We start from the raw sequence: 26,905 nt of genomic DNA on the forward strand, positions 1-26,905 counted from the left end.
CACAACCACTAGTTTCCTGTGCTCTCTCAACCCCCCGTAAAAATCCCACAGATGTGGAGGATGCAGGCCGACCCACAGGGCAGCCACACAGAGGTACATTGTGGTTCCCCGGGTCTGTGGCACCCCAACCTCCTACCTGTTGTTCAGCATGTGTGGCGCTTTAGGCACAGGTCACAGGAACGGGCCATCTCTCCCCCCTTTCCACCCCCTCCACTTCCACCAACCCCCCGTTAAAGAGAAAACACATGAACCCCTCCAGCCCCTGAATGGTTTGTAACACAAAGGTTCTGTAAACTTAGAGTTGACAACCATGTCTGATGTTCCTCCTACCCCCCCCCCCCCCCCCCTTTGTGACCTAGAATCACTTTTTAGGAACAGATGAGAGACATTTGAAAAATGTACTCTGCTTTGATGAAACCTTTGCATGATTACGTCATGCTGGAATTGCCATATTTCATGTTTAATTTCCCTGTTGGCCTGAGAAGAGATTAGGCTGAATGCTGTGGGAGTTCAACAATATGGCCCACTGTCCTGGAGCTCTGGGTTGAGCTGAGGTTGAGTCCGGTGAGAATAGACCTGTACACAAACCCATAAACCTGTAGTCCAAAGGCATTCACATTAATCTATCACCAAGTGTCTGCACGAGATGCTAGCCAGGCCTGGGGTCAGAATGGTCGTTAGCTGGACCAGCTGTGTACAGTTAGTCAGAACACTACTACTGGGTCATTTACAGTAACTGGAAGTTCTAGAGAAACTGTAGGTGAAGAAGGGTTCCAGGAAATTCAGTCATGCTGTATCCCCTCACCACCTCATGAATCACATCCTGTAAAGACAGAAAGAGAAATGGGGATCAATTACAGTAATTAGGGGGCACCCATGCAAATATTCTGGGTAGCCATTTGATTAGCTGTTCAGGAGTCTTATGGCTTGGGGGTAGAAGCTATTTAGGAGCCTCTTAGACCTAGACTTGGCGCTCCGGTACCGTTTGCCGTGTGGTAGCAGAGAACAGTCTATGACTACCCGTCAGGATTCTCATGATGGTGCAGCTATAAAAACTGTTTGAGGATCTAAGGACCCATGCCAAATCTTTTCAGTCTCCTGAGGGGGAATAGGTTTTGTCGTGCCCTCTTCACGACTGTCTTGGTGTGCTTGGACCATGTTAGTTTGTTGGTGATTTGGACGCCAAGGAACTAGAAGCTCTCAACCTGCTCCACTACAGCCCTGTCGATGAGAATGGGGGCGTGCTCGGTCCTCCTTTTCCTGTTGTCCACAATAATCTCCTTTGTTTTGATCACGTTGAGGGAGAGGTTGTTGTCCTTGCACCACACGGCCAGGTCTCTGACCTCCTCCCTATAGGCTGTCTCATCATTGTCTGTGATCAGGCCTACCACTGTTGTCTCATCAGCAAACTTAATGATGGTGTTGGAGTCGTGCCTGTCATGAGTAAACAGGGAGTACCGGAGGGGACTGAGCACACACCCCTGAGGGGCCCCCGTGTTGAGGATCAGTGTGGCAGATGTGTTGTTACCTACCCTTAAAACCTGGGGGTGGCCCGTCAGGAATTCCAGGATCCAGTTGCAGAGGGAGGTGTTTAGTCCCAGGATCCTTAGCTTAGTGATGAGCTTTGAGGGTACTATGGTGTTGAACGCTGAGCTGTAATCAATGAATAGCATTCTCACATAGGTGTTAATTGTGCAGGTGTGAAAGGGCAGTGTGGAGTGCAATAGAGATTGCATCATCTGTGGATCTGTTGGTGCGGTATGCAAATTGGAGTGGGTCTAGGGTTTCTGTGATAATGGTGTTGATGTGAGCCATGACCAGCCTTTCAAGTGAGTGCTACGGGTCGGTAGTCATTTAGGCAGGTTACCTTAGTGTTCTTGGGCACAGGGACTATGGTGGTCTGCTTGAAACATGTTGGTATTACAGACTCAGACAGGGAGAGGTTGAAAATGTCAGTGAAGACACTTGCCAGTTGGTCAGCGCATGCTCGGAGTGCACGTCCTGGTAATCCGCCTGGCCCTGCGGCCTTGTGAATGTTGACCTGTTTAAAGGTCTTACTCACATCGGCTGCGGAGAGCGTGATCACACAGTCGTCCAGAACAACTGATGCGCTCATGTATGTTTCGGTGTTACTTGCCTGGAAGCAGGTAGGCTTCTGGTAGGCTTGTGTCACTGGGCAGCTCACGACTGTGCTTCCCTTTATAGTCTGTAATAGTTTGCGGGCTCGGAGCCGGTGTAGTACGATCCGATCTTAGTCCTGTATTGACGTTCTGCCTGTTTGATGGTTTGTCTGAGGGCATAGCGGGATTTCTTATAAGCTTCCGGGTTAGAGTCCCGCTCCTTGAAAGTGGCAGCTCTACCCTTTAGCTCAGTGCGAATGTTGCCTGTAATCCATGGCTTCTGGTTGGGGTATGTACGTACAGTCACTGTGGGGACGACGTCCTCGATGCACTTATTGATAAAGCCAGTGACTGATGTGGTGTACTCCTCAATGCCATCAGAAGAATCCCGGAACATATTTTTGTCTGTGCTAAATGGAGGGCCACATGGAGGGCAAGGGAGAGCTTTGTACACGTCTCTGTGTGTGGAGTAAAGGGGGTCTAGATTTTTTCCCCCCTCTGGTTGCACATATAACATGCTGATAGAAATGAGGTAAAACTGATTTAAGTTTCCCTGCATTAAAGTCCCCGGCCACTAGGAGCTAGCAGGACAGAAGGCAAAGGCAGATTAACCACTCGTCGCCTGATCCTCACAAGGCACCCTGATCTCTTTCCGCAAAATCTCTGTTTCCTTCTCCATTGAATAACGGGGATCTGGGCCTGGTCGGGTGTCTGTATTATATCCCCCCTGTCCGACTCATTGAAGAAGAACTCTTTGTCCAGTTTGAGGTGAGCAATCGCAGTTCTGATGTCCAGAACCTCTTTTCGGTCATAAGAGACGGTAGCAGCAACATTATGTATAAAACAAGTAACGAACAATGCGAAAAAACTAACAAAATGGCATGGTTGGTTAAGAGCCTATAACACGGTAAGATGACATTTTGTGACGTTTTTGTTCATTTTGGACTTCAGTGAGAGTTTTTTCTGCTGCTCAGGCACACCATTTTTTTCTGTAGGCAAGCCGAATTTCGGAGCCGAAGTCTACGCCCCTTCGTTGGTGATTGGTCAACAGTAGGGATTCTTCAATAAAGTCTTTATTGTCATTCAACGAGAGACGACTCGTTTTCATTTTTTAATTGAGAAATACTGCGTCAAACATCTTAGTTAGATATAAAATTATGTGACTAAGATCTCCTTGGCAAAAACGTCAGAAATGACACATTTCTTGAGTTATCTTAGGTTAATTCAGACTATTTTGAGTTAGTGTATGCTGACTATGGCGTCTCAAAATGGACAAGCTTTTTTCCCGTTTTTCAAGTGAAGGTCTTTTAAGGGAGTATGAGAGCACATTTGTTCAGTTCGGCTAGCCAAGTTCGGCTAGGCTTCATCCTAACTGAAGCCTGCTGACACTTCTCACTCTGCTCTGGGATGGCTGCTCTCTGCCAGATCTGGTTGGATAGAGCAGAGCAGTGGGGGTCCTGTTTTACATCTCCCCACATCCCCCGAACATACTGTCTGTCAGTCTGTCGTTCTGTCTGTCAGCCTGCCTGCCTTCTTGTCTGTCTGTCAAGCCTACTTGTCTATCTGTCTCGGGCAGGCTTTTCCTGTCTGTCAGTCTGTCGAAAGCTCGCTGCTTTGAGTTCTAAGTATGCTGCTCCTCCAGAATTGAGGTTTTCAGCTCTCAGCACATTCCTATCTATAGGAAACAGCTGGCTCAACTTATAGCCTCCACAATCTGTTTGATTATACTGTAGCTGGAGTGGGGCCTGCCTGGGCCTTGTTTGGCAGTAAAGTGCTCTACAATATACTAATACAATTAAGTCTACACAAGTACAGCCCAGAATTGCAGAAAGAGTGCTCTACAAATGTTATAGTACAAAGTGAGTGTTGATATAGTTGAGTTGAACTGAAATGCTTTTAGAGCCCAAATACCATGATGTAAAAGACAGTCAGTACCCAAGTGTCAATTCCATTGGACAAACTGTTAGTCTTGGCACACGTCTGATACTAGACCTAGCTGTACAACATTGTTACACAAATATGGAGTTGAACTGTAATGGTGTTCCAAGTTAAACCAAGCACCTGGGGGTTGAAGTTCCCTTTGGAGGTCATTTCTTGTGTATGTGACCACCAGCTGGTTGAGTTGAGGTTCTCGGCTAGCACAGGCAAGTTGTTCCGGCAGCATCTGTTGACCCGTGTGTGTGTGTGTGTGTGTGTGTGTGTGTGTGTGTGTGTGTGTGTGTGTGTGTGTGTGTGTGTGTGTGTGTGTGTGTGTGTGTGTGTGTGTGTGTGTGTGTGTGTGTGTGTGTGTGTGTGTGTGTGTCCCACAGTGCAGAGCTGTAACGTCAGGTGTATGAACGGAGGCAGCTGCCAGGAAGACTCCTGCTCCTGTCAGAAAGGCTACACCGGCAATCACTGTGGACAGCGTGAGTATCTACTCCACTCAGCACTCCCCCGGCTAGTGTGTGTATGTGTGGCGTGAGTGCGTGTGTGTGTGTGTGTGTGTGTGTGTGTGTGTGTGTGTGTGTGTGTGTGTGTGTGTGTGTGTGTGTGTGTGTGTGTGTGTGTGTGTGTGTGTGTGTGTGTGTGTTTCAGAACCCTAACACACCTCTTCCCCTCTCCTCTCTGTAGCTGTGTGTGAGAATGGTTGCCAGAATGGAGGGCGCTGTATTGGGCCCAACAGATGTGCCTGTGTCTACGGCTTCACTGGCCCGCAGTGCGAGAGAGGTAAGAGCCTTCCCAGTATTCCCACTTCACTCCTACTGTAAACCCATGGGTCTGCTCATAGGTGGCTACATAATCAACACGGGATCCTGGTTCATCCCATAACCCTTGTTTCTGCTCACAGACATTATCAACTGAGGAACATACTGGAGATGCCAGAGGTATTCAACAATCTTGGAGGATAAATGGAAGTTGACACAGGAATGTTGCTTGGTCTTTATTGTTAAAAACCAATGTGTTTGAAGTGTATGGTTGAAGGCTGTAGCCAAAATACTATTTTTTAAACTAAATAATATAGCCAAAATTATTTGGTATTTAATAACACTAAAGAAACCTTCTATCAATATCCATTGGTTCTTCAAGATTTGTTGAAAACCTCTTACAGACAGACACATCACAACAGTGCCTGGGGCTCTGACTGAGAGACGCCACATGACACCCAACTTTCTCATCACACACCAACCAGTACTGTGGAAATTTGTGAGCCAGGAACTTTAGAGGCTTTGATCTACTGTATATATGAACTTCAGATCAGTCTAGATAAGAGGAACAGTGAAGGACAGCCTTTGATCTTGCCTGATGGAAAATGAGTCTTGGTCCTAGAAGTGAAAGTCCCCTCCATGTACCAATGATGGGGAGGCGAGAGATTTCCTATTAAATCATATATTAACTTCAAGTCTAGACATAGTGTGACCGTAGGATGACTTCATACAGTAAGTACAGACAGACAGACACGTGGGGGCTTAACCAGAGATTGTAATCTGGTTGTGTAGTGTTGTGGATAGTGAACTCCCTCCTGTAGAAACTACAGCTGAGATGAATGGTTAGGGGGAGGGGCTGTGTCTCAGTGGGACTATGTCTCAGTATGATTTGGGTCCATGTCATTTCAATACAGTCAATTCTGGAGGTGAACTGCAAATCCAATTCATGAGTCGAAAGAAAATGATCTGCGATTTTCTCCCCTGACCTCCCCCTGCTTTCGCCACTGCTCTCCCCCGATCTCTCCCCTGGCCTCCCCCTGCTCGACCCTGGCCTCCCCCTACTCTCCCCCCTGCTCTTCCCCCTGCTCTCTCCCCCTGCTCTCCCCTTCACCCCTGCTCTCCCCCATTCCCCTTGCTCTCTCCCCACTGCTCTCCCCCCTGATCTCTCCCCTGGCCTCCCCCTGCTCTCCCCCATCCCCCCTACTCTCTCCCCTTTGCTCTCCCCCATCCCCCCTACTCTCTCCCCTTTGCTCTCCCCCATTCCCCCTGCTCTCTCCCCTCTGCTCTCCCCCATCCCCCCTAAGCAACTTAGGTCTTGTTTTCTAGGAAAACACAACACTGGGGGAGAGGGAGCTTCGCAGACATCTGGCAATAAATAAAGTGCCCTTGGAATGACAGAAAAACGTTTCTTTGTGGAGTGCCGTGGACATTTCCTGACAAGGAGTGGAGCGAGGGATTGGAGGGAGAGAGGGGAGGAGGGAGGGGCAGGAGGTAAAAGTCAAAATGGACTCCCCAGCTGTGTACACAGAGGCAGGCACAAACAGTCTCGTCTCTGTGCTAAGAGAAAAGGGAGACTACCGGACCCCAGCAGCCCTACTGTAAACCCCCCCACCCACCGCCCCTGTGTGTGTGTGTGTGTGTGTGTGTGTGTGTGTGTGTGTGTGTGTGTGTGTGTGTGTGTGTGTGTGTGTGTGTGTGTGTGTGTGTGTGTGTGTGTGTGTGTGTGTGTGTGTGTGTGGTGCCAACCTGTCAGATCCCCTGCTGATCCACTGTGTACTGTAAAAATATTACCCCTGTCTGTCTTTCTCTCCGTCTTCGCTTGCCGTAGTTTGGAGGATGCTGTAAAACTGTTGCTCTATCTCCTCCTCAATCATCCACAGAGCATCTAGCCAAAGAAAGAAGATATGCTCTAATTCTCACATAAATACATGACTTTCTTAAGACAACAGCCATCATCTCAGTGAGAATTTACATTATTAGTACTATCCTGTCCTGTGAAGGCTGTAAAGACGTCCACCTCGATAAACCTTTGACTCACACTGCCCCAGGGTTTCACTTAGTGGTACTGTGGTATTACTATAAAACCAAGCCAAGAGGTGCTTTGACAGCACAGTATGGTTACAGTAGGTGTGCTGTTTTTCCCTGTTGACTTAATGTCTGTGAAATCTGCAGATATAATGGGTTTCTCTGGCGGGGTGTGGAGCCCAGGAGCAATATTGGTGAAAGGGATGTGTGTGTGTGTGTGTGTGTGTGTGTGTGTGTGTGTGTGTGTGTGTGTGTGTGTGTGTGTGTGTGTGTGTGTGTGTGTGTGTGTGTGTGTGTGTGTGTGTGTGTGTGTGTGTGTGTGTGTGTGTGTTGCAGACAGTCTGGTTAAGCTTGAGTTACAGCGCAGACTGACAGCCACTCTGGCCCCTCTCTAATCAGCTGAGTTTCCCATCCCCAGCCTAACACTAACCCTCCAGCCTGGATCCTAACCACAGCCTCCTTCATCCCCAGCCTAACACTAACCCTCCAGCCTGGATCCTAACCACAGCCTCCTTCATCCCCAGCCTAACACTAACCCTCCAGCCTGGATCCTAACCACAGCCTTCTTCATCCCCAGCCTAACACTAACCCTCCAGCCTGGATCCTAACCACAGCCTCCTTCATCCCCAGCCTAACACTAACCCTCCAGCCTGCAGTATGACCGTAACCCCAGCCGCCTCCATCCCCAGCCTAACCCTCCAGTTTACAGAATAACCCTAACTCTAGCCTCCTCCATCCCCAGCCTCCTCCATCACCAGCCTCCTCCATCCCCAGCCTAACCCTCCAGTTTACAGAATAACCCTAACTCTAGCCTCCTCCATCCCCAGCCTCCTCCATCACCAGCCTCCTCCATCCCCAGCCTAACCCTCCAGTTTACAGAATAACCCTAACTCTAGCCTCCTCCATCCCCAGCCTCCTCCATCACCAGCCTCCTCCATCCCCAGCCTAACCCTCCAGTTTACAGAATAACCCTAACTCTAGCCTCCTCCATCCCCAGCCTCCTCCATCACCAGCCTCCTCCATCCCCAGCCTAACCCTCCAGTTTACAGAATAACCCTAACTCTAGCCTCCTCCATCCCCAGCCTCCTCCATCACCAGCCTCCTCCATCCCCAGCCTAACCCTCCAGTTTACAGAATAACCCTTGCCTCCTCCATTCCTAGCCTCCTCCTTCATCTCCAGCCTCCTCCTTCACCAGCCTCCTCAAGCCCCAGCCTCCTCCAGCCCCAGCCTTCTCCATCCCCAGCACCCTCCATCCCCAGCCTAACCCTCCAGCCTACAGCCTAACCCTAACCCCAGCCTCCTCCATCCCTAGTTCTCCTCCATCCCCAGCCCCCTCCATCCCCAGCCTAACCCTCCAGCCTGCAGCCTAACCCTAACCCCAGCCTCCTCCATCCCTAGTTCTCCTCCATCCCCAGCCCCCTCCATCCCCAGCCTAACCCTCCAGCCTGCAGCCTAACCCTAACCCCAGCGCCCCCCAGCCTGCAGCGTAACCATAACCCCAGCCTCCTCCATCCCCAGTTCTCCTCCATCCCCAGCCTAACCCTGCAGCCTACAGCCTAACCCCAGCCTCCTCCATCCCAAGTTCCCCTTCAACCCCAGCCTAAACCTGCAGCCTAGCTAACCCCAGCCTCCTCCTCCTCCATCCCCAGCCTAACCCTCCAGCCTACAGCCTAACCCCAGCCTCCTCCATCCCAAGTTCCCCTTCAACCCCAGCCTAACCCTGCAGCCTAGCTAACCCCAGCCTCCTCCATCCCCAGCCTAACCCTCCAGCCTACAGCCTAACCCCAGCCTCCTCCATCCCCAGTTCTCCTCCATCCCCAGCCTAACCCTCCAGCCTACAGCCTAACCCCAGCCTTCTCCATCCCCAGCCTAACCCTCCAGCCTACAGCCTAACCCTAACCCCAGCCTCCTCCATCCCCAGCCTAACCCTCCAGCCTGCAGCCTAACCCTAACCCCAGCCTCCTCCATCCCCAGCCTAACCCTCTAGCCTACAGCCTAACCCCAGCCTCCTCCATCCCCAGCCTAACCCTCCAGCCTGCAGCCTAACCCCAGTCTGCAGCCTTACCGTAACCCCAGCCTCCCTCAACCTGCAGCCTAACCCTAACCCCAGCCTCCTCCATCCCCCGCCTACAGCCTAACCCTAACCCCAGCCTCCTATATCCCCAGTACTCCTCCATCCCCAGCCTAAGCCTGCAGCCTAACCCTAACCCCAGCCTCCCCCAGCCTGCAGCCGTCCATTCTGCAGCCTGGAGATCCTAGCCCTTTCATTACAAAGCAGCTGTGTAAACGCTGCCATGGGGAGTTGTTTTGCTCATGTGTTCAGTGATTCTCGTCCATTAACCAGGCTCAGATCCTATAGTGAACATTACTACTCTTATGGGCCCACACAGTCAGCCCACCCCAGCTAAGGCCAGCCCAGCCCAAACAAACCAAGCGAAAAAAAACACGGGAGAGCTGGTCCCATGATGACATCAGGCTGATGATGAGGGGATGGAAAGGAGGGAAGGAGTGGAAAGGGGGAAGTGTTGCTATTTCTGTCCTCCTCCTGTAGTCTGTCAATGGCTCCCCCAGTGGAAGGGAAGGATGGATTCAAGTGAGAAAAGTGTGACATTTTTCGCTCCATAGAAACCGCATAGAGTGGGACGTGCTGCCAGAAATGAGATCCGTGACTCTGTAATGAGTAGAGTACAGTAACTACCTCATCGTCATGTTATGCCTTTTATGTCGTTTTAACGACATCGCCAAATTATGTTTTATGTGTCATTGGAAATGTTAAAAACGCACGCTGGCTTTTGAGTCCACTTTTCATAGTTGCACTACATTTGGATATTTCTCCCATAATTTTTTTAAAATAATTTGCCCTCAAAAAATGACCTCGTAAATGAATTTGTGAATGGTCCTAAGAGGCACAGTGAAGGACAGCCTTTGATCTTGCTTGATGGAAAATCAGTTGACGTCCTAGAAGTGAGAGTCCCCTCAATGTACCAATGATGGAGAGTCCAGAGACTTTTAGCCTGGGTGCCTGACTGTTTCTCCAATCAGTAATGCCACATGGTTGCCTTGCCAAACAACACTGTGACAAGATGACTGAAGCAGAATCAGACTTGAACCCAGAATAAGTCCATTTTGTTCTGAATTAGAGTATAAATTGTTTTTAGAATGAACTTGAGAGGATAACTAATTGTATCTGTGGAAGGAAAATAATTGCCAGACAGACATTGAAAGAGTGATAACAGACCGTAAAGTACTCTTTTAATGGGTTAGCAAGAATTGGGTTGTGTCGGTACTGAGCCCTCTGTGTTCACTTAAGTTTCCACAGTCGTGTGTGTTCTGCATATTTACCCACAGTGGTGGTTTCTGCTTCAAAGAATGCTATCCATTAACTTAGCAGTCAGGCAACACAGCTTTCCAGTGCCAAAAGCCAATTTTATATCACTGGAGAGAGATTGTTATCCTGCGTTTAAGCTTATCTCTCTCACTTTCCCCAAACCTCCCAGTCTCCCACAGTCTCAAAGCAGGGGTTACACAGGGAAGCATTCTAGCGTATCATCACGTTTGGGTGAGTGTCGTAAGGAAGGGTTCAGCCTCTTAGAGCCATTAAGCTGAAGGGGAAGTAGATTTAAGGGCTGTTGATAATGCTGTTCATAACAGTAACAGAAACACCACAGTGTATGTGAACACCTGCTCGTCAAACATCTCATTCCACAATCATGGGCATTAATATGGAGTTGGTCCCCTCTTTGTAGCTATAACAGCCTCACTCTTCTGGGAATGTTTTCCACTAGATGTTGGAACATTGCTTCATGGACTTGCTTCCATTCAGCCACAAGAGCTGTTCGATGGGGTTGAGGTCAGGACTCTGTGCAGGCCAGTCAAGTTCTTCCACACCGATCTCGACAAACCATTTCTGTATGGACCTCGCTTTGTGCACGGGGCATTGTCATGCTGAAACAGGAAAGAGCCCTCCCCAAACTGTTGCTACAAAGTTGGAAGCACAGAATCATCTAGAATGTCATTGTATGCTGTAGCGTTAAGATTTCCCTTGACTGGAACTAAGGAGCCTGAACCATGAAAAACAGCCCCAAACCATTATTCTTCCTCTGCCAAACTTTACAGTTGGCACTATGCATTCGGGCAGGTGGCGTTTTCCTGGCAACCGCCAAACTCCAAACTCAGATTCGTGAAGTGTGATGGTGAAGCGTGAATAATCCCTCCAGAGAATGTGTTTCCACTGCTCCAGAGACCAATGGCGGTGAGCTTTACACCCCTCCAGCTGACGCTTGGCATTGCGCATGGTGATCTTAGGCTGCTCGGCCATGGAAACCCATTTCATGAAGCTCCCGACGAACAGTTCTTGTGCTGATGTTGCTTCCAGAGGCAGTTTGGAACTCGGTAGTGAGTGTTGCAACCGAGGACAGACTATTTTTACGCACAATGCGCTTCAGCACTCGGCCGTCCCGTTCTGTGAGCTTGTGTGGCCTACCACTTTGCAGCTGAGCCGTTGTTTCTCCTAGATGTTTCTACTTCACAATAACAGCACTTACAGTTGACTGGCGCTGCTCTAGCAGGCCCGAAATTTGACGTACTGACTTGTTGGAAAAGTGGCATTCTATGACGGTGCCACGTTGAAAGTCACTGAGCTCTTCAGTAAGGCCATTCTACTGCCAATGTGTGTCTATGGAGATTGCCTGGCTGTGTGCTCGATTTGTTTCAGCAACAGGTGTGGCTGAAATAGCCAAATCCACTCATTTGAAGGGGTGTCCACATACTTTTGTATATATAGTGTAGCTACTATACACACATTTGAGGATTTTAGATGCGTGCGCACATATACAAAAGTAGCCACAAACACATACATGTACACACACACACACACACGGGGACACACATACAGTTCAGAATGCTCATATCGTTGGGAGGATGTGTAGGAAACTGGAGATACCTGGAAAGGATACAGATGTGACTAAATATGGAGGCGTGTTGGTGAAAGGCAGAATACAGAAGACGAGGTTCCGGTGAATGGTTTTGATCTATCGAGCAATTTGAACTGTAATCAGACCAAATTGTTGAATGTTGTTGACTTCTGCCAGTACCTCCTTATACCCCATTCCCATTCCTAACTCTTCTGGCCCTGGAATGTTCATGTTTCCTGATCGTAGTCCACACACACACACAGTCTTGCATGGCCTGCCTGTCTGGTTCTGAGTCAGTCGGATCTTGTGGCGTTGAGACATAGAGACCTTGGCGTGGCAATTGTTATTCGGTCCATTAAAAGAGCGAACTCTCTGATCACTCCAGTCTTTTGTTTGGCCTGGCTTGGCGGGCGTTTGCACACAGACAGACAGGGCTCTGCTGAACTTGGCTGGAGCCTCCAGCAGTCGACTAAAGCTCTTCTGAAAGGTTTGGCCATGGGAAAGCCCAGGCGCCTCCTCACTTTCAGCGCCTCACTGCTGATCAAAGGAATGGCAGCCGGACAGGGATAAATCCCCAGCTTTCACTTTCTTTCTCTCTCTCTCTTTCTTTCTTTCTTTAAATTTTAAATGTCTCCCTTCCAAGTCAAATCATACCTTTTGCATGAACAGCTTCCCTATACTGTAGCTTTCAATAAAGGTCATTGGTCCTTGCTCATTTCCACCACTAAGTTCTACACTCTTAGAAAAAAAGGTGCTATCTAGAACCAAAAAGGGTTCTTCGGCTGTCCCCAAGAGATCCCTTTGAAGAACCCTTTTGGTTCCAGGTAGAACCCTATTAGGTTCCATGAAGAACCCTTTCCACAAAGGGTTCTACATGGAACTCTAAAATGTTTTACCCGGGAACCAAAAAAGCATATCCTATGGGGACAGCCGCAGAACCCTTTTGGAACCCTTTTTTCTAAGAGTGTACTGAAATCGTTGATTAGATCAAAACCAGATTAGATCAAAACCAGACCAAAGCATGACGGACATAAAGGATTGAACTATATGAGTCCAGCATTAGTGTGAGTATTCTGATTTACATCCGTTTTTAATGTGGTGTTGACTGGGAGAAGAGTAGAGGAGAGGCAGTGTTTGTTAGTTAGTGGGGGGTTGTGGATGTAGTCCAGAGTGATTCAGAGTTCCCAGTGGACACATCTGGACCTGGCCCGACCAGGCCAGATTAATCAAGCCCAGGTGGCGGTGATCGCCGCAGTGGGTCTCTGCCACTGGGAGAGGGACAATCTTGTCCAGGCAAGATTGTCAGGTCATGGGTGTGAGCAGGAGAGGGGACAGTTAGAAGTTGCTGGGAGCTATGTCCTCTCTCTTTCTCTCACTCTTTCTGCTGGCTTTAATCTATTCTCTCTCATTTTCAGTCTGGGCTGGCTGTGATTGACCTTTATTTTAGTTGCACCAGGAAGTTATAAGAGCAGCGCTACCACAATAAGCTGCCCTATCTCTCTGTACATCTCCTTTAGAACTCAAGAGGATCAACTTAAACCACTTCTCCAGGGTTTATGTTAGTTACATTCCTCCTGACAGCCCCTCTCAGACCCTGTATTCTATTTCATTCTCCATCTACAGTACCTCTAATGAATGCTGTATTAGCTTTGGCGCCACTACTGGAGTTAATAAGGCCTTTCCACCACACCAGAAGCCATCATTAGGCCCGTTTGAGTTTTATTACGTGCGATTGAATGGAAATCATATTGCTCAAATGGTTTCAGCATGAGTTCATTGTGTTTGATTCGTGAAGTGCGGTTAACAAGATTATGTTGCTGCGGTCGTTGCCTGGCGAGCAGCGCAGCAAGGTGGCCATTGAAGTCTGAGGACACTGTGTTCTTGTAATTACTTTGTTTCCACACAGTGACACACTGTATCTGTGTTAGTACAGTACAGTCCGAGAGGTTACAAATGTTGTTGGTACGGTCGTGATAGCTTCACCACGGTCCACCAGACCTTTAGACCAGCTTCAGACCTGAGGCTGGACCGAGAATGTTTGTCATGGGAAGGTTGTTATTGATGGGAACCAGCACTAAATGGGTCTCCCATTATATAGTTATCCCATTAGACAAATGAATAGGAGAATCCACTTTTCAACGCATTTCCAGACCAAAGTCTCTAACCAGGAATGAGCAGCAGCGTACATTTAGTCTAAATAGGTTAAAGACGAGGGAGGTAAATGAATTCACCCAGACAGTGCCTGCTCTCACTTAGGCCCCAATATCTCCTACTGCAACATTTAAAGTATACTAAAGGGTGTTCTTATATATTTAGTGTATATTTATATTTAATTCAATAACACTTCAAATTCAATGAAACGTAGCTAGCAGAAGTGTGAAATAGACTTGGCTTTCAGTTATACAGAACATTCAGAAGGTTATTTTGAAGGTTATCTCTCTATCTCTCATAAGGCAGCCCTCTGCACCTCTGATTCAGAAGGGTTGGGGTAAATACGGAAGACACATTTCAGTTGAATGCCTTCAGTTGTACAACTGACTAGGTATCCCCCTTTCCCTTTCTCCTTATCTCCCTCTAGACTACCGGACCGGGCCCTGCTTTACGCAGGTCAACAACCAGATGTGCCAGGGCCAGTTGAGTGGCATTGTGTGCACCAAGACCCTGTGCTGTGCCACCATCGGACGGGCATGGGGACACCCCTGTGAGATGTGCCCTGCCCAGCCTCACCCCTGTCGCCGAGGCTTCATCCCCAACATCCGCAGTGGAGCGTGCCAGGGTAAGACGCACAGACACACACACATGCATTTTTACACTTGCATATAAACACACCTGGATGATCTTCAGTCTAATAAACTCAACAAGTGAGTCACGCACAAACACACTCACCCTCCTCATCACGAACACTGTAACCATTACTTAATCTGTCACCATCAGCAACCAAACTCCTGCAGCCTGCAACCACCACCCATACAGAGGGACCAACACACACACACACACACACACACACACACACACACACACACACACACACACACACACACACACACACACACACACACACACACACACACACACACACACACACACACACACAGAGAGAGAGAGAGAGAGAGAGAGAAAGAGAGATACACTGAGATACACATCAAAGCCAGAGAAAGAGAGGAGAGTTCTCATTTCATCGCCACATGAACTGAAGTTCACCTTCCTTCATCAACATTCCAGCAGCAGACCCAGGCCAGTGTCTGTGTAAATACAGGCTGTCCTCTCTCTCTTCATTGTCTGGCCCCTCCCTGCCTTCACACTACCCACTGGGTTTCAACATTATTTGTCAGCGTATTGTGACTTGTAATCTACGTGGAAAATACATTGGATTTGAAAAACTGTTGTTTTGAGGGTGAAATTTCAACCACATGATTGTCATCACCTTGTATAAAAGTTGTTGAATTTGTACATTTGAAACAACATCAGATCTTCAATGTTATATTCACTATCAAACAAACAATCTCCTACTGGAGAGTTGATCTACAGCTATTCATTTGGTCTCTCATCCAGGGTTTTAACCAAACCCAGCCTTACTTAGCTTTTATATTTGTCACTGACTACTATCAATGGGCTATCGTGAGAATGATTATTGAAGACCTCTTAGTAACCAAATATATTCACTGTTGCTATCGAAGTCATTACAAAGGGTAGCTTTAACAGAGCAAATTAAATGTAACCATACTTTATAAATCATAAATCATCATTGATACCATTTAGGCCTATATAGCATTTGCAAAGTCATCAACAGCTATTGTTTCAATTCAACCCAGGGTTCAACTAAATACATATAGGCCTAGGGGTTCTTCAAGTTAATCATTAATATGATGGATTCATGTATCCATCTCAACCAAAAATCAAAGTAAATTATTTAACTTTGATTCTTGGTTGAGATGGAGACGTGAATCCAACATATAAATGATTAATTTCCAGACAAACTGGAATTTGTTGACAACCAAACACAATTCATTATCACTTTTTGCAATACAGTACATAGCATATTAACAAATGATATGTTGGATTCACATCTCCAACTAAACCAAAATTAAAAGTGAAAGAATAAGACTAAACTTGATTTAAAGTTTGATTGGATTAGGTCCTATTCTTTCAATTAGATTGTTGGTTGAAATGGAAGTAAATCCAGAATATCAATTATTAATTTGTAGACAAACTGGAATTGTGTATCCACAAATCATTGATATGTTGGATCCACGTCTCCATCTCAACCAGAAAAAGTTTCAGAATAAGACTAAAGCTAATCAAACTTTCAGTGGCTTAGATAAAGATATATTTGGTTGCGTTGTCAACCAAACACAATTCAATAATCTTTTTGTAATACGGTAAATAAAAATTAAAAACAAAAATGAAGGCTTACAAAGTAATGTAACAGTAGTTATTCAACCTTAAATTTGGTAACACATCCATGGCCATATTTTGAGGTTTGCCTAATGTAACTATAAATATCTTCTTATGTTCAAGATGCAAAGGTTTCAGGTCTGAGGGCAGCTTTACAATCTGCGTAGAATATTGAACAACATTGATCACTTGCACTATGTACTTTTAATGTAATCTCAACTGCAATCCAAGTCATTTGGTTGTGCTATTAGATAAAACAGTGATAACATGTAGAAATACAACATATCTGACATTGTATTCCCATTTGAACTTTGTTGTGCTTTTACATGGTTGAAAGCATAGTGATAACACATTGGTAATTCAACAAACTTCTGACTGTCTTTTTGAGTGTGTGAATAAAGGTTGAAATCTCATTGATCAACATCTCAACCAAATATTACCCACATTTCCATGTTAAAATGAGGTGGTGTGCCCAGTGGGTAGGCTCCATAATGGCCAACCAGATGAAGCAGTGAGGCTGTATCAGTAGATGACATGTACACTCTTAGCAAAAAGGGTTCCAAAAGGGTTCTTTGGCTGTCCCCATAGGAGAACCATTTTTAGCTCCAGGTAGAACCCTTTTGTGTTCCAGGTAGAAATAACCCTTCTGGGTTCCATGTAGAACCCTCTGTAGAAAGGGTTCTACCTGTAACTAAAAAGGGTTATTCTATGGGGACAGCCAAAAAACCCTTTAAGGTTCTAGATAGCACCTTTTTTCTAAGAGTGTAGAGGTCGCATGCCCTCTTATGAAACACAGCATCTCACCCCCCAGCAATGTTCAAACGACCCTCCATGGACTGGAGCCTCTTCCTCTTTGTGGAGATTTTAATAGGATATGTCTAGCCAACACCATCTCATGATAATGGATTGCCTTTATGTAATGTTTTACAAAGGGGGACACTTACCAGCTAGCACATTTGGTTCCTTGGGAGTTGTAGGAACATATGTTTTTGGTTTCACGTTGGTTGTAGGAACGAAGTCATACGTTTCCTGACTGGTTAAACTGTACATTTTTTAAACGTTCTAAGAACAGAAGTGAAAATGTTCCTGTTCTTGGGATGTTTGTTTTTAGGTTGCAGGGAGGTTCTGAGAACGTTTTACTCTCGTTCTTTGAAGGTTTTCCTGGGAGGTTTTATTAACGCTCTGAGGTTATTTGGAAGTTTTTAAACAACTTCCTTAAAACTTTCAATAAGACTGCTATCTTATTTGGGGTTAACTTTTTTAAATAGGACACTTGGACATTTATTTTCATAGGCAACAACTTTCTTTTTTTTGTGTCCAGTAAGACTTAAACCTATAATCTTCTGTTTTATATCCATGAAATTAGTCCACTGCGCCACCAGGATGTAGCTACTATGCCATGTTTTTTTACGCATACAAAGCTGTTCATTTCAGTCTATTCAAACAGACCCCATTTCAAAGGAAACGGGCACTCATTCATTTGGTGGCCAATTAGTGGGTGTGGCACACCTGAACACACTTAACAAGATAGAGTATAGAGAGAGTTTTATTGATGCTGAGAACGGGATGTATATGTTTCTAAATAAGAAGTGGCTCCTAATCCATGACCGGATCTTTTATTTATGAGGCTTCATATCCATTAGTGGGAAGTCTTGTGGGAATTTGGGACCAGTCATCATGCGAAACCGGATTAGATAAAGCTAGATAAATCAGAGTTAAATGCCAAAAAGATGATATTCACAATGTCACTAAGCCAAAAACAAACAACCAAAACAGCAATAGCTACTACAATGTCAAAACATTATTTTATCATGAGTCCAGTACCATTTGCTTGATTTTGCAGACCCACGACTAGGGTGTATCGTCATTAGCTAGCTAGCTAACGTTCATATGCTAGCCAGCGTTAGCAACTTAGCTAGCATGCTCTAGTCTAGTCCAATGGAAACTGATGCATTCCTGCTGGCTACATGGCTAGTTAGATGACCAGTGGTGACTTTGAGGTCCGTATATGAGATTCAAGGCCCTAATAAGTACCATCGTGCAGAAATAGCAAAGAAAATACAGTTTGATGATCTAGCTATGTTAGCTAGTAAAGTATACCACTTATCAAAGAAGATGCGAACTAGCTTTTCATGCATGGCAGGACCAGTGTTGTCAACATTACAACCAGGACGGACTGTCCTATTGGACGCAAAAATGCCGGCACATACACAGATGCAGCTCTCATGCAATGCAGTCAGTACACATTAATTCACATAGCCATGAGCGAGCATGTTGTGAAGTTTAATGTAGCTAGATGTGTCATCTCCATGAGCTAGCTATACATCTTGCTGTCACACAAAAAATGCATACAACAAAATATCACTCATTACATTGCATATTGGTCCATAATTCCTCTGACATTTGGCTCGTAGTTCTGGCACAGGAACGAAGTGAAGACAGTTTTCAGGGACCTACCAGATCACAAAAACAGTGAACAGTGAACAGTAAAAACTATGGTTAGGGAGAAATCAACCATAAGACCACTAGGTGTCGTGTCATCGTATACAGACAGATCAAATTGATTTCAACAGTACTTGATAGAGTCCACTCGTTTGCTGCACTGGTGTAAAATCTCACTATTGCATAAGATTTGTATATTAACATATCTGGGACATTTTGGAGAACACTTCTTATTTCATAAAAAAATATATATATATATTTTTCGTGGTATCCAACAGTCTTGTCTCATTGCTGCAACTCCCATACAGACTCGGGAAAGGTAGAGAGCCATGCATCCTCTGAAACACAACCCAACTGCACTGCATCTCAGCTAGAGGCGTGATAGGGAGTCCCATAGGGCGGCGCACAATTGGCCCAGCGTCGTCTGAGTTTGGCCGGTGTAGGCTCAGTTAAGTTATTTACAATGACAACCTAGTGGGTTAACTGCATTGTTCAGGTGCAGAACAACAAATTTTTACCTTGTCAGCTCAGGGATTTGACCTAGAAACCAATGCTCTAACCACCACCACCTGCCACCCCACAACAATGTGTTGGAGGAAACACATTGCAACCATAACAGCATATATGCACCCAGTACACCACAGGAGTCACTAGAGCGCAATGGGACAAGGACATCCCTGCCGGCCAAACCCTCCCCTGACCCAGATGCACCACCCCATGGGTGTCCCGGTCACGGCCGGCTGTGACAGAGCCTGGACTTGAACCAGGATCTCTAGTGTGATGCAGTGCCTTAGACCACTGCACCACTCGGGAGGCCTCAGAAAACACTTCTGTTAGACACATACATACCACAGGAGGTTGGTAGCACCTTAAATGGTATCAAATACATCAAACACGTGGTTTCCATGTGTTTGATGCCATTCCATTCGCTCCATTCCAGACAGATATTTAATTTCAGAATTATTTATAATTAAGTTAGGGTCAGGGATAAGGGTTTGTGTAAGGTAAGGGTTAAGGTAAGGTCATTTTTAGATGTGGTTAGTCATTTTGCAAGTCAGCAGTGTCCTCTAAAGTGCCTGTTGAGTGTTGACACGTTCTCAGTAAGGTGTGGTGAGAGACATTTTATACAGAAGCTTTTGCACACAGGCTAATGAAAAATAGCTGTAAAGAACTGAACAAGAAATACGATCCTGAAACAGCAGTTAGGCTTTCAAGCTTCACTCTGCACACCTTTGAATTACCAATGTGACTGAGCGCCTTGAGGTTTTGTCAACATTGTTTCCACGTCATTACCATGAATAGACGTTGAATTGACGTATGTGCTCAGTTGATTATTTGTCTGCTTTGGCCACAGGACAAAAAGCAAGAAAACAATTGATGCTCAAACTAAATCATACCTCAGACTTCAAAAACCAAAGTATTCCTAAAATATCCAAAGCTGATTCAAGTTAATACAGCACACATTGTACATTCAGCACACATTGTACATTCAACTCTGAGTCAACCCATTCATTACACACAATTATTGCTAAATTAATAGACCTGGCCACAGACTGACTGTATGACAGTTATAGCCTAATAAAATCCTTCCTTCCTGATAGTTTTTCTGTTATAGTATTTTTTATCTGAAAAGTCACGTTCTTTCACTGAGCCTCTATCAGTCTGCCTTTATATACAGTATACACACCAAGGAAGTCACCTATTCTCCAGAAAGCCCCCGAGAAAAGTCCTGTTGGAACCAGTTGAAAGCACACATGCACATGAATCCCAATGTAAGGATAGCATTCCAGACATCATGGGTTTGGATGCTCTTGCCGCCGCTGGCAGTTGGCGCTCATCAACATGAGAGCACATTTTCAGGCTTTGTTAAAAAGGAATAGAGGTCGAAGGTATTCACATGATTAGAAACAGACTGAGTTTGTGTGTGTAGTGAGAGAGAGAGGGGGGTATAAATCTTGGTTGCTTGGCTGGATACTGGCAAGGCGTGCCAACTTCCCTCTCTGAGACTGGTGCAGAGTTAGATGACCAGGTGTGTGTGTGTGCACGTCTCTGCCCACACGTAGTGTTTCTATGTCCATGTCTTCATACCATCCAGACACATACCAGTCTCAGCACATATTCACATACCCAGACGTACCCCTCTAGACACACAAACCATCTGAGGGGTCTGTCAATGTGTGTCAATGTGTTTCCACGGAAGATGATGAAAAACCAACACCTCTTCCTGGCTATCATGGCCAGACTGTGAGCTAACGAAGTGTAAATGTGTGAAGAGGGGAGGAAGATGAGGTGATAAATGACTTTTCCCTCTCATTAAGCCAGTTTAAAGAAGACACTGTTTTGTGTTTCCTGGTTATGGTGTCCACTGTCCAATCAGAACCCTACGCATACAGTTCCGTCATCTTTATTCACTGCATGATAGAAAATATACGTGTACATGAACCCACTCCCTGCTCAAACAAGGGCTACAGTCTGGACTGGTCTTGGTTCCTAGGTGGCGGTGCCAAAATATATCCCCTGTTCTGTCCTGCTGTGCCCCTGTAAACTGGTTTTAATGCTGCAACAAAAACTCCTGGAAAACGTATTTTAGCCATATGACCGATCATGATTGGTTGTAATGTTTACACCTACTTCCCTTTAAAATCTAAGACGCTGTATATCACAGAACTTAAAATCCACATTTTTTTCAACCACATTTATAGACTCCATCTGATTCAAGGTTAGTGGGTGGGCAGTAAAGCTTTAGAAGATTCTTCACTCATTAAGAGCAGACTCAGAGTACTTAAACAGCATCTCTTAAAGCAACTCATGTTAAGTGCTGCTTATTTGTGCTAATGGTCTCCATTCTCCTTCCCTCTTTCTTTTCCTCTCTTTCTCTCCCTCAATTTCCCGCCCTCTCCTCCTCTCCCTTCTCTAGATGTGGATGAGTGTCAAGCCATCCCCGGGCTGTGTGCAGGAGGTAACTGTATCAACACAGTTGGCTCCTATGAGTGTAAATGTCCCGCGGGCCATCGCCAGAGTGACACCAGCCACAAGTGCGAAGGTGAGTCACACACAGCTCTCTCACTTAACCCCTGTGATAATACCATATTATTATACACATTATATAACTAACTGGAATGTATTACTTACAGTGAATTCATGTAATGGAAAACATATTGGTCGTAATTTAAGTAGGCTTAGCTAACTGAGTGCCTCAGTTAAGAATTAGAGGAAGGATTTTGAATTGTGAGCATAGATCCATTGTTTTGCTTTTTTTCCGGGGTTTTGTTATGCACTACTATCAGTGTTTTGAATACTTTTGCCAGACAGTCAGTGGCGATTAGCTTCTGTGGTTATCTGGTCACTGATATGGAAATACACACACACACACACACACACACACACACACACACACACACACACACACACACACACACACACACACACACACACACACACACACACACACACACACACACACACACACACACACACACACACACACACACACACACACACACACCAGTTAGGGGTCGCATTGCTATGTGTTGATTGGGTGGAATTTAAACAATGCATAATGAAGACAGGCAGGCTGAGGTACTTTGCAAGGTGGGGGCTGTAGGCCTTGGATGGGTTCCTAGTCTTTGGGGAGGTTGGAAAGAGCTCTGGGACTGTTTCAGCCAGAGGTATTTCACCCACTTAACTACACTGTCTGATGTGCTGTCTAGGAGTATAGTTGTGTACACTTTGTTTTCCCCTCTACCTGCCAATCACTAGCCTCAGTCCAGTTAGTGGCTCATAGGAACTTGTACTCTAACATCATACTGTACCATACAAGTACATACCAAGTAGTATACTATACCTTAAAACCTCACAACAGTTTAGCTTCAATCTGGAGATTGCGTGCCTAACTCACTGTCCCACGCATACCTCTCATTGACATCAATGTAATGTATCCCTTATATTACCCAAAGTCTGAATTACAGTACGCACACACATCTCATGTTAGGATTGAGTCCTTATTAAACCAGCCCAGCAGGAGAGAAGGAGTACATAAACACTGACTCAGCAAGGTTATGGTGTACAAACCACCCCCTGGCTCCTCTCAGGCAGAGAGAGGCATTGTAATAATCACTGACCTTAGGGACTCATTAAGTCCATGGTTTTGTGATAGCAAATTCATCAGGGACCCCCTCATAATCAGAACACAACTTGAGTGCGATAAAAATAGTCTACAATGAATTTTTGCTATGACGTCTGCAGTGCATGACTGAACGAACCAAGTCTCTGACCCGGGGAAAGAACATTTAAAAGTCCCGGCCTCTTGGCATCGGATACATTTTTATGCAGTTTTCAAGCTAATTTCCTAGTTCTACACATTTTGTCAGAGAGAAAACTTTTCAGTTTTAAAGCTTAAAATGCAGCGAGTGCATTTATGTACAAAGATAACATTTGGGAGAAATAAATAAATCTTTAAATACATATTTTCTAAATGATTTGTGCACTTATTTGACATTTACTCCATTGTCAGGAGCTAGTAACATAAGCATTTAGCTGCAACTGCTATAACATCTGCTAAACTGAGAATGCGACCAATACATTTTTATTTTATTTTATTTTGAGTTTCCTCCAGGTATATGACTGTTTCTAACCCTTCATTGACCCTCAGGGTCTACTGATATCCCCCAGATGATCTCTCTCTCTACATCTGTTACTGGACAGCCAGGCCCTGTTCAAATACTCTTAAAATGCACCCTTCCTTCCTTTACTAATCACAGATTGGAAAGTGATTGGATAAGTAAAAGCAAAAAAAAAGTACCAACATAACTCTTAGACCAACTCTCTCCTTCTTTAAGGAAGGAAGGATGGAAAGAGGGAAGTAAGAATTTCCAAAGTATTTGAGGAGAGCCTGAATTTCTCTCCATCACTCAATAGGGAATCATCAGTGGTCTAGCATTGGTTCTATGGTAGTTAATGATATTAGGGAGTGGAGCCCTGGGAACTGACCAGAAGAAGCTGGTGGGATGAGCAATAGAAGGATGGGCACATTTTAATGCCTAAAATGGAATAAACGGAACGAAGTCAAACATGTGGTTGCCATATCTTTGATATGTTTGCTACCCTACCATTTATTCCCTTCCAGCCATTACAATGAGCCCATCCTCCTTCAGCTCCTCCCACCAGCCTCTTCTGGAGATGACTGGGTGAGGAGTGAGGTGGGTAAAGGACCTAATATTGGTCATGCTCTGCCCTATCACTTAATGCAGGGGTTCTCAAAGTGGGGTCCGCGGAGGTCCGTGGCCAGAATATATATCAAGAGTATATTATTACTTCGGAAAGTATTCAGACCCCTTGACTTTTCCCACATTTCGTTACGTTACAGCCTTATTGTAAAATTGATGAAATTGTTTTTCTCCCTCATCAATCTACACACCATACCCCATAATGACAAAGCAAAACAAGTTTTTAGATATTTTTGCTAATTCATTAAAAAAATATATTTAAAAAAAATCACATTTACGTAATTATTCAGACCCTGTACTTAGTACTTTGTTGAAGCACCTTCGGCAGCGTCGAGTCTTCTTGGGTATGACTCTACAAGCCTGGCACACATGTATTTGGGGAGTTTCTCCTATTCTTCTCTGCAGATCCTCTCAAGCTCTATCAGGTTGGATGGGGAGCGCTGCTGCACAGCTATTTTCTGGTCTCTCCAGAGATGTTTGACTGGGTTCAAGTCCGGGCTCTGGCTGGGCCACTCAAGGACATTCAGAGACTTGTCCCAAAGCCACTCCTGCGTTGTCTTGGCTGTGTGCTCAGGGTTGTTGTCCTGTTGGAAGTTGAATGTTTGCCTCAGTCTGATGCTCTGAGCGCTCTGGAGCAGGTTTTCATCAAGGATCTCTTTGTACTCTTCTCCATTCATCTTTGCCTCGATCCTAACCAGTCTCCCAGTCCCTGCCGCTGAAAAACATCCCCACAGTATGATGCTGCCACCACCATGCTTCACTGTAGGGATGGTGCCATGTTTCCTCTAGACGTGGCGCTTGGCATTGAGGTCATGGAGTTCAATCTTGGTTTCATCAGACCAGAGAATCTCATTTCTCATGGTCTGAGAGTCTTTAGGTGCCTTTTGGCAACTCCAAGCGGGCTGTTATGTGCCTTTTACTGAGGAGTGGCTTCCGTCTGGCCCCTCTACCATAAAGGCCTGATTGGTGGAGTGCTGCAGAGATGGTTGTCCTTCTGGAAGGTTCTCCCATCTCCACAGAGGAACTCAGAGTGACCTTTTGGGTTCTTGGTCACCTCCCTGACCAAGGCCCTTCTACCCTGATTGCTCAGTTTGGCCGGGCGGACAGCTCTAGGAAGAGTCTTGGTGGTTCCAAACATCTTCCATTTAAGAAGGATGGAGGCCAATGTGTTCTTGGGGACCTTCAATGCTGCAGAAATTTTGGTACCCTTCCCTACGTCTGTGCCTCGACACAATCCTGTCTCGGAGCTCTATGGACAATTCCTTCGACCTCATGGCTTGGTTTTTGCTCTAAGATGCACTGTCAACTGTGGGACCTTATATAGACAGGTGTGTGCCTTTCCAAATCATGTCCAATCAATTTAATTTACCACAGGTGGACTCCAATCAAGTTGTAGAAACATCTCAAGGATGATCAATGGAAACAGGATGCACCTGAACTCAATTTCGAGTCTCATAGCAAACGGTCTGAATACTTATGTAAATAAGTTATTTCTGTTTTTATTTTTTATACATTTGCAAAAAATTAGAATAACCAGTTTTCGCTTTGTCATTATAGGGTATGGTGTGTAGATTGCTGAGGAAAACATTATATTTAATCAATTTTAGAATAAGGCTGTAACGTAACAAAATGTGGAAAAAGTTAAGGGGTCTGAATACTTAACGAAGCCATTAATCAAATCAAATCAAGTTTATTTTATATAGCCCTTCGTACATCAGCTAATATCTCGAAGTGCTGTACAGACACCCAGCCTAAAACCCCAAACAGCAAGCAATGCAGGTGTAGAAGCACGGTGGCTAGGAAAAACTCCCTAGAAAGGCCAAAACCTAGGAAGAAACCTAGAGAGGAACCAGGCTATGAGGGGTGGCCAGTCCTTTTCTGGCTGTGCTGGGTGGAGATTATAACAGAACTATGCCAAGATGTTCAAAATGTTCATAAGTGACAAGCACGGTCAAATAATAATCATGAATAATTTTCAGTTGGCTTTTCATAGCCGATCATCAAGAGTTGAAAATAGCAGGTCCGGGACAGGTGGCGGTTCCATAACCGCAGGCAGAACAGCTGAAACTGGAATAGCAGCAAGGCCAGGTGGACTGGGGACAGCAAGGAGCCATCACGCCCGGCAGCCCCGACGCACGGTCCCAGGGCTCAGGTCCTCCGAGAGAGAGAAAGAGAGAGAGAAGGAGAGAATTAGAGAGAGCCAAGATTTTCAAAATGTTCATAAATGACAAGCATGGTCAAATAATAATCAGGAATAAATGTCAGTTGGCTTTTCATAGCCGATCATTAAGAATTGAAAACAGCAGGTCTGGGACAGGTAGGGGTTCCATAACCGCAGGCAGAACAGTTGAAACTGGAATAGCAGCAGGGCCAGGCGGACTGGGGACAGCAAGGAGTCATCATGCCCGGTAGTCCTGACGTATGGTCCTAGGGCTCCGGTCCTCCGAGAGAGAGAAAGAAAGAGAGAAGGAGAGAATTAGAGAGAGCCAAGATTTTCAAAATGTTCATAAATGACAAGCATGGTCAAATAATAATCAGGAATAAAAGTCAGTTGGCTTTTCATAGCCGATCATTAAGAGTTGAACAGGTAGGGGTTCCATAACAGCAGGCAGAACAGTTGAAACTGGAACAGCAGCAAGGCCAGGTGGACTGGGGACAGCAAGGAGTCATCATGCCCGGTTTGCCGTGACGTATGGTCCTAGGGCTCAGGTTCTCCGAGAGAGAGAAAGAAAGAGAGAACGAGAGAATTAGAGAGAGCATACTTAAATTCACACAGGACACTGGATAAGATAGGAGAAGTACTCCAGGTATAACCAACTGACCCTAGCCCCCCGACACATAAACTACTGCAGCATAAATACTGGAGGCTGAGACAGGAGGGTCAGGAGACACTGTGGCCCCATCCGATGATACCCCCGGACAGGGCCAAACAGGAAGGATATAACCCCACCCACTCTGCCAAAGCACAGCCCCCACACCACTAGAGGGATATCTTCAACCACCAACTTACAATCCTGAGACAAGGCTGAGTATAGCCCACAAAGATCTCCACCACAGCACCACAACCAAGGGGGGGCGCCAACCCAGACAGGAAGATCAC

At 45.7% G+C, this 26,905-nt stretch overlaps 1 protein-coding gene across 1 annotated transcript in view; it reads left to right on the forward strand.

Annotated features, from left to right (window-relative positions):
- fbn2b (fibrillin 2b) overlaps nucleotides 1-26,905 on the forward strand; it is a 94,701-nt gene that overhangs the window by 15,251 nt on the left and 52,545 nt on the right. Inside the window, exons 5-8 of the mRNA XM_071342880.1 lie at nucleotides 4,430-4,525; nucleotides 4,731-4,826; nucleotides 14,322-14,519; nucleotides 21,498-21,623. Of these exons, the coding sequence (XP_071198981.1) occupies nucleotides 4,430-4,525; nucleotides 4,731-4,826; nucleotides 14,322-14,519; nucleotides 21,498-21,623 (516 nt within the window). The remainder of the gene's footprint in view (nucleotides 1-4,429; nucleotides 4,526-4,730; nucleotides 4,827-14,321; nucleotides 14,520-21,497; nucleotides 21,624-26,905) is intronic.

The sequence above is a fragment of the Salvelinus alpinus genome, chromosome 15 (assembly GCF_045679555.1).
Source record: "Salvelinus alpinus chromosome 15, SLU_Salpinus.1, whole genome shotgun sequence".
In the NCBI taxonomy this organism is placed as follows: Eukaryota; Metazoa; Chordata; class Actinopteri; order Salmoniformes; family Salmonidae; genus Salvelinus; species Salvelinus alpinus.